Raw genomic sequence first — 9,016 nt, forward strand, 5'->3', positions numbered from 1 at the left:
ACTGTGATCTTAAATTCTCTTATAATCCTTAAATGCCTTGTGGACCTCCTTTCAAAGGAAGAAACCCAAGCAGGTGTAGTTGCTGGTAACAAGAAAAGCTTTAGCAGAACTTTGGAAGCTGTTGGAGGAGCTGCAGCATTAATTTGCATGTTCAGCAGCATTGCAGGGACCCTGGAAGGCTGGGTCATGGCCCTGTTCAGCACAGGGATGGGAGATAACAGGGTCAGGACTGGCCAGAGGAAAAGCCTGCTGTGAAAGGTGTATGTCTGGGTTTGGCCATGAGTGTTTTGCTAATGTTGTCAAGGATCCTTTCAGGAAATGCACTGTTGGTTGTAGTGAAAAGTTTTTATTTTTGCTTCCATGCTTAAGGGTAGCTTTTCAGAGTAGTTTGTTGGTTGGCTTTGCCCTTCTCCTTTTAAAGACACAGCCTCAGGTTTTCACAGTTTTGATGGATACTCTGGTAATGTAGGCAAGAGGGGAAGAACTAAAATATGAGAAAGAGAGCAACACACTACAGCTGAGATTAAAGGAAGATGAGCTCTTCAGCAGGCACTGAGTTATAGCAATTCAATAGATCAGCAGGAAGAGTCTGGTTAAGCAGTTTTCAGAGGTACAGACCCATATCTGTGGGTTTTAGCTAGCTCTGGACTTTGTATATTGATTAAATTAACTTCTCAGGTTATAAATTTTTATGTCAAGTTTCTTTGACAAGCTGCCATCAGAAAAGTTTCCTAGCTCACCTGGTGTGATGTTAGACAGGCTAAAAAGGGCTTAGACTCTGCTCGTATTACTCCTTGTTGTCAAATGAATTAATGTAGTATTCCCAACAAAGGCTGCCTGAATGTTTTTATTTGACTGTAAGGAGTTTGCTTTTATATAGCAATTTCTGGAATCTGTTAGTTAGATATGAAAGACAGTAATTTAAGTAATGACTTTTTAAGTTATGTCTTGCTACTGCTTTTGCATCTATGGCTGGATGTGAAATGGATTTAAGTGACTATTTGAGACTGCTTTTTTTTCAGGTGCAAAATTCCCTATTAAATGGACAGCACCAGAGGCAATTAACTATGGATCTTTCACTATTAAATCTGATGTGTGGTCGTTTGGGATTCTCCTGTATGAAATTGTTACATATGGAAAGATTCCTTATCCAGGTATGGACCTGTGGGTTTACTCTGTATTTATACTTTGGTGCTAAAAGGCAAAGAAAATACGCAGGGAGAGAGCTGGCAGAAGTTACACTGACAGTTGGAAAAAATATCTTACAGGTAATCATACTGCTTTGAAAACTTACTGTATGTATGTATGTAAGTACTGCACATGCCTCTCCAGGGTAAATTTTAGCAAACAGAGTAATGGGACCATGGGTATATAGTCATTTTTATATGTTCTAAAGGTGTTACAACTGCAGCAAATGCAGATCCTGTGTTTCTGACATCCCTGTTTTGTGGACAGAAGGACAGTCCCATGGTGAGGATTCAGTGCTGCAAGCTCTAACAGTGCTCTGTAAGCTGCTGGGGTCTTTAATAACATAATATTTGAAAATACTAAGAAAGTGTGTTTTCATAAGCAAATAGGCTGCAGTAATTTGTCAGTGCTAGCCTAGTCTAAACAAATATGAAAGCAGACCCCAAAGCAGTGCTGATGTACCACTAGGAATGTTTAATGTTTGTTGTTCCTTACAGTCAGGTACAAGGCCACAGAGGTGTGCACATCAAATTGAGCTGCTTTGGGTAGCTGTGACATGGTCATGTGCTTCATGTCTCATTTTTCGTTGTTTATATATATATATATATATATATATATTTGTTAAATATATATAATGTAAAATTAAATATTCATGTTTCCAGCACACAGAGACACCTTGTATGAAGGGGTCTTTTATGCAGATAAAATTGTTACATGTCAGGCATAGATGATTAATTCTGGGCAACAGACTGCATTCATTTGAGCTTACTGAGGTTATGGGAAATTGCCCTAAATTCCCTTCTCCGGTGGGCAAATGGGGAAAGTACAGCCATATTCACCTGCACTGCCCATCTCATGGGCAGAGTAACTTCAGAGAGGAATCTTGGGATCCTGGCAGGAAAGGGAGACCAGATATTTCATCCAAGCAAAACTCTCCCAGTGCTTCCAGTGCAGCAGCTCTTGCTGTTTAAACAGTGAAAACATTTTCACCATTTCATGAGCAGCTGGAATTCTGCATCCTGAACTGCCAGAGATGGTCAAGAGGCAGACCCAAATCCCTGCAGTGACAGTAGGCTGAACACCTCTGGACACAGGGAGATGGGAAATCCCACAAAACTCGGGCAGTGGGAAGGGAGTGATGGCAGCCAACTTTACACAGCTATGGAAGAGCACAGTGACTTTCCATACAGAGCTAGAGCCAAACCAGACATTCTCATGGCACAGTTCTAGGCCAGGAAAACACTGAAGCTCAAGACTAGCCCCTTTAAACTTCGAGAGGTGATAGGGCTGCTTGAGTCACTTTGTAGTGAGGGCTGTGAAATACTGGACAGCACAGTAGGTCCTCCCAAAGCTCTCCTTAAACACTGCCATGGAAGCGCTGTTTGAGGAGGATGGATGAAGAATCAAGGAAGGGAGATGGGAAGGATCAGAAGGGAGATGTGTGCAGCCAAGTAATGCATGGCTCTTCCCACAGTCAAGATGCCTTTTTTCCCCGTTAGCACTTGCCTGTGTGCACAGAGCTCCTGCAGGGAGCTGGGCTCACAAGATTATTTCTGAAGAATTTCTGCTTAGAAAATGGTCCTTTCTGAGCAAACCTACAAGCTCACCTGGAAACCAGCACTACAAAAATACAAAACCCAATCCAGTACTTAATTCTGCAGCTAAATGTGCTCTCTCTTTACCTTCATAAGCCATGTCATGGTTCTATTCTGAGAATAAAGTCAATCTGTACAGCAGACACGGCACTGCTGCACTGCTGTGGGAAAATCTCTCTTCTAGGGGAAGTCTGGACAATATTTTTTTAAATGTGGAAGCATTTTTATGAGCACCATAAATACTCCCTGCGCTGTGGATTCATTTATCAACCGGCAGTTACATATGGAAGGCTCTTGACTGCATATTAGAAGATTTTAATGTTGCAAGTATTTTGTTTTAATATTTGCAAGTATTGCTTGCATTGAAATGGATGAGAGATATACATCTATTTTAAATAGAAGTATAAATTGAAATAGCCTGTTAGACTAAAAGTTGATTCTGAGCACCAAAATCACAGCAATATATGTGGGTGACCAATCTACTTTACACAAGGAGATATGACAGATCTGGGAAAATTACCCCAGCATGGCAATAGTAACCTGGTGATGGATTGTGACCAGTAAGAACTGGACAGAAACAGTAAATTGATTTTTCACTTCTTGTGGGAATGCTTCAAAATATTATTTTCAATTATTAACCAGCTCTAGCAACCAGAGTGTTGCTAGAGCTGGTTAATAATTGAAAATAATATTATAATAATAGAGCTGCATATGAAACAGTTGGAGTTGAAATTGGCAAGTAGCTAATACCTGTACTCAACTTGGTAGGAAGCATTTCTAGCCAAGAAATTGGGAGCTTTTGTGATCTTTGTTCTTGAATTCCAACAGCTGTTTCTCCTCCTGAGAAACTCAAAGCCATTAGTGGAACTAGAGTTTCAGGAACTACCTCTGAAATCTAAAACAAGGATCTGATTCTCTGGGCACAAAAGTTGAATTGGTAGTTCAAACCTGATTTCTAGGTGATCACATAGTATGTCAATACTGGCAGCATCCATAATTGCATTCCAGTTATGCCTGGGACTCTTCACAAGCTATGACCCTTTCTGTACAGTGGGATTCCTCCTCCATACCACTCTGTTCACATCATTTCCCAGGCTCTAACATAAAGAAATATGTCTTTGTGAAACCTAACAGGTACCACAGCATAAATTAACAGACATGTACCAAAACTTTAGCATTCAAGAGGGTGTAAGTGTGATAAATATGTATGTGGGATATATTTCTGTCACTGATTAGGATGTAGATATGGTAAGACAGGTGATTCTTTAGCTACTAAAAGAAAAAAATTGAAACAATTTTAAAAAGATGAAGTTAAACAAGTAGCTATTTGAGAATACTGGTTGGACTGTGGATAACCCTTTTTGTTTTAAATAAAGCCCCAAATACATGGAAGTATGTACATGACATATTTGCTATAAAATGTTTTCATTTTTTGCTTCTGAACGCAAATGGATATTAAACAGATCTTTTTCCTGCAGCGTAGCTAAAACACGGGCTTGTCTTAGCATTCACAAGATAACAATCAGTCCTGCAGACAGCAGATCTAAGCACAATCCTATGAAGTACTTAAACCCTAAAAATCATCTCCATTCTGCACAAAAGCCCAGTAGTAGCAGTCTTCATGTAGCAGCACAGTTATCTAAGATTGTGTAGGGTAGGAATAACTTTTTTACTGCGTATATTATAAAAAATCCCATTTCATGAGGTTCAGGCAGTCCAATCACTGTTCTCTATAAAATACTTTATTGAATTTCTTCCTGTATTTAATTTGTCTCTATATAGCAGTAATTACTTATTCTGTGACAACATGCCCTTCCTCTACTTTGAAATACTTCTTTTCTGCATATGGGCAGTGTTAGTTCAGGAAAGCTTCCCTTCTCCTTCCAAAGAGGAACTGAAAATACAAAAGATGTGCCCAAAGTAAGCACTTTGATCCAGACTCAGATTACACGGCTGTGGGTATTTTTGGTAAAGCTTAAACCCAACAAGCTTGAGCTGAAGTCAGCATTATGAGCTATGGTCATCTTGAATAATCCAAGTATACTGGATAAAGTTGTCATTTGGTTGCAGTTCAAGTGTGTCCTTACCTGCCCAGTGGCTCAACCCACAGCCACAGCAGTCAGATAATACATGTAAACAGATAATACGTGTAAACAGATAATACATGTAAAGCTCTGCAGGGTCTGCAGCAGCAGAGCTGCACCAGGGGTTCAGGGGAGCACCACATCTGCATCTCCACTCTTGACCCTGCTCAGAGCAGGACCCCTCCTCCCTCCTGTCAGCCAAACAGAGCTGCCCTCCCTGCACCTCTGGGGAGCTGGGGTGTGCAGGAGACTGTCCTGCATGGAGCTGACCAGAGGCTGAATGGCCTGAGAAAAAAAAAAACCTGGAGAAGCTGTAGTCTAGCGCAGAACTGCACCACATGGAGCATGTAGCCTGAGGAGTGGCTGAGAGGGCTGGGATACCCTTCCCAAAAGGGAAAGCCTTCTCTGGCGAGCATGAATCTCTAGGCAGAAGCACAGGTGCTCCCTGCATGCCCAGCCATCAGAACAAACAGCATCACTGATACAGGAAAGAGTCTGTGCCAGAGAAGGCAATGCAACCAGTGGCATGGTTAGATCAGATTTGCAGAGGAAGGGACAAGCCCAAAGGCAGGTTTCTGGGTAGGAAGTGGTGAGCCTAAAATAGCAAAAGCTGGCCCTAGTGTAGGTGACCTCCTGAAAGTAGGTGTTGAAATTGTTCTGAGAACCAGTTTCTCAAGGGTTTGATGAAGAGGGAGGAGGGGTGACAGGAAATTTCAAAAAGGGGGAGAAGGATGGAGTCTAGGGCAGGACTCTCATGTGACATTAGCTGGCATGTGAGATGCAGGATGCACTCCTGGTACTTACTTACAGTTCTTATCCTCTGGAAGAAAACCAAAGCAGGGAAAAAAAGCAAAGCTCAGCATAGCTGGCAAGAAGGTTTTGCATGACAGGGAAGTTGCCTATTACAATTAATGATTTCATGAGTGACTCCAGTATCTTGCAATCAGCAGCACTTACACAAAAGCTGATGTAGAAGAAATCCTGAAAGTTTTGGGTAGGCTGACTGGCAGTGTGGTCAAACAGGGGGGCTGCTCTCCATCTCAGGATGGATGGGTCTCCAGGAAGCAGAGCAGCAGCTCTGCAGCTAGAGATGAAGGCTGGTGCCAGAGCAGGCTTTTGCTGGGAATCACACCACCACAGGAATCAGAGTAAATGAGGACAGGATTGGTCAGAAGAACAGAGCAGAGGTGGTTCTGGAGACAAGAACTGTGATTTTTCTCACAGTTTTGTTAGACTTGACACTAAAGAGGTTGTGGTGCTCAGCTGCAGTAATGGAAGTGTTCCCACCAGGATTTTCAGAGCAAGTCCCTCATTGCTGGTGCACACCTTGACTTTGTTTATTGAACTCATGCTAGGAGCTATCTTTAATAAGTAGCAAAGATATTAAACTAGTAGGTGAAGATCTTTGAAGTAAAAAAAAAAAAAACAACTAACTTCTCTAGGATTGGAGACAATTTTGTAAAATCTTTCTTCTTTGTTTTTTGTTGAAGGTATGAGCAATTCTGATGTGATGGTTGCTCTTCAGCGTGGGTACCGGATGCCACGCATGGAAACCTGCCCAGCTGAGCTTTATGATATCATGAAAACATGCTGGAAAGACAAAGCAGAAGAGAGGCCAACCTTTGATTACCTACAGAGTGTGCTTGATGACTTCTACACAGCAACAGAAGGGCAGTACCAACAACAGCCATAGAACAAAGAACACTTTTTCTATTGCCATAGATCATTGGCACAGACTATCTTTAGAAGAGACTGCTCAAACCAGTTACTTCATGCATTCAGATGTCTTAACTGAGTGTGGAAGCTGGAAAATAATTCTGCAGAGAAATAATGTTTTTATTTAGTTAAAACAGTTCCTCTAAAGCTTCAAGTTCTCCTTGAAGGCTTTGTGTTTTGCATCTGTAGAAAAGCCTAAAGCAAACAGGCTTTTTGGGGTCAGGAAGGAGAAGGAAGGAAAGCAGTCATGCCCTGGTACAGTTTGACAAGACCTTCTTAGGATATAAATCATGCAATATGTTACAAGGAGACCTTGATAAAAGGGTTGAGAGGATGCATGAACAGCTGTTTTCAAAACAAAAAGTCACAAAGGAGAACTTACAGATTTAAGACATGGTGATGTTCTTAAATCATCTTTTTTGAAATACAACATATTGCAAAAATTATTTTTATATCCTTGTTATTTCACATTAGTATCAGGCGTACACTCACCTCTTGTAAGGCTTTCTAAACAGTGTCAAGGTTTCCTTTGAGGAAGAGTTAGGTATGTCATTCTTTACACTGATAAAATCTGTTTTTCTGCTGTAAAACCCTAAATTTAAAATCATTTTCAAAGCATTACAAAAGCATCAGATGCAGAAGTGCAAGATGAACACACATGACTGCAGACATGGCAGCACACCTCACTGTGTGTTCAAGCTTCAGCTTCCCACAAGGCCAAAGTCCATGGAATCATCTGAAGTACATGGAAAAGCCCAGGATTTTGAAGGAAGTTCATACCTTCATTGCAGTTGCTGAAAATGTTACCAGTGAAAATATTTTAATCTTCATTTTTAATCCTCTATGGTTATTCAAGAATATTCCTTATATTTTTGCTGCTTAATCAACTAACCTCAAATCTGTTTGAAAGCTAAAACTAGCTCTAGCACTATCAAAAACAATTTGTGGAAACATGCAATAAGATATCAAATTATATTGCAGTGACACTGTCACTTGTTGCTTAGTATTACAAATCTAATTCTTAAAGTGAAGGCAAGGTGCTGTGCTCTTTACATGGAATTGTTCTATCAAATTCCTTCCCCAAACAGATGAGCTAGTGCACTTGCAGTGTAACCACAGCACAGCATAATTACTTCTCTTTCAAAGTGACACTGGTTCTTAGAGCTGAAACCCAGTACACATCTTTGCCATCCTTCAGCCCAGTTATTTAGGCAAATGGTACTTTGCAGAAGCTTAAAACTTTTCTGAGAAGGCTTCAGTGTGCCTGCAGTTGAAGCTCAGCAGCAGAAGTATTCATGGCTTTTCTTTTCCAGGGGCTTCATTCCGTCAAACTGTGCAGTTTAAACAGACTGTCAGTTAAATATGTAAATAGTTTCTATTGTATGGTGATTTTTAATTTTAATAAACACTTAATCTGAAGCTAGTAGCATGGCAGTGATTTGAGATAAAACAAACAGCTAATGTTCTATCCAGGGGTAGCTTCATATGGAACAGGGGAATCTCTGATTATCACCACTGCCAAGATTAATGGACTCTGCTTTCCTTACACCTTTGAGAAACTGAAAAGCACCAAACCCACCATTTTTGCATTCCTTCTTGTGGTTTCTTATTATCGTGGAGGGCATGAAGAGGAGAACCAACCCTCAGCTATTCTTGAAAACAGCTTCTCAAAAACCTTTAATGTAATAGCTACACTGTGCTTTAGCAACTTTTGGGAAAACATTAACAGTTCAGCACTGGCCAGTAGTTCACTAGAGGCTTCATTTTAACACTGAAAAAAAAAACAAAAAGAAAAGCCCAAGATAATGTAACTTTGTCTTTCAAACCCTTTCCTGTAGCCAAGCAAAGAGCTCTGGGAAGTGAGAGGGAGCATAGAAATAACAGTTGTTCAGGGAGTAGGAGGTTATAGTTAGTGTTACATAAACTTGCTGGACAGGCTGCCAGGGTGTAGGACAAGCTAGTTTGAAATGGTATTACGGAAATTTTCCAGCATTAACCTGTTCTGATGATTTTTTAAACTTCTGCTTTAATTACTTTTCCTAAAGCAATTTATACATAACAGCTTTCTTATTCAAGAGAGCAGCATTCAGTGTCTCATATAACTACACCAAAATATTTTTTAATAGCTGGAACAGTTTATGTGGGAGTAGACAAATATTTTAGAAATCCTACCTTGCAGGGATTATAGGCCTTCAGAACTACTAAAACCAGATAACCCTGTATTTAACAGAAACAGTTCAAAGCATGAGGACAGCAATGGCTGAAGTACAACCTCCACAGCCTTGTTAAATAGATGTCAGAGTGATTACTGATCACAGACCAGCCCAAAACTCCCAGCAAGCTGGCAAAGGGAGTCCCAGCAGAGCAGGGCTGTCCTCCTGTCCCACGGGGAGGCTGCACCACCTACTGTCCCCCCAGGGAGGGAGAGGTTCT

The 9,016-nt window shown here is 40.8% G+C and overlaps 1 protein-coding gene across 6 annotated transcripts in view; it reads left to right on the forward strand.

Annotated features, from left to right (window-relative positions):
- Positions 1-8,006, forward strand: part of LYN (LYN proto-oncogene, Src family tyrosine kinase) — a 49,686-nt gene extending 41,680 nt beyond the window's left edge. For all 6 annotated transcript variants that reach the window (XM_026791356.2, XM_026791358.2, XM_005479307.4 and 3 more), the window contains exons 12-13: positions 1,023-1,154; positions 6,358-8,006. In XM_026791356.2, the coding sequence (XP_026647157.2) occupies positions 1,023-1,154; positions 6,358-6,560 (335 nt within the window). In that variant the 3' untranslated portion in view covers positions 6,561-8,006. The remainder of the gene's footprint in view (positions 1-1,022; positions 1,155-6,357) is intronic.
- Positions 8,007-9,016: the final 1,010 nt, after the last annotated feature.

Source organism: Zonotrichia albicollis, chromosome 1 (genome assembly GCF_047830755.1).
Source record: "Zonotrichia albicollis isolate bZonAlb1 chromosome 1, bZonAlb1.hap1, whole genome shotgun sequence".
Lineage (NCBI taxonomy): Eukaryota > Metazoa > Chordata > Aves > Passeriformes > Passerellidae > Zonotrichia > Zonotrichia albicollis.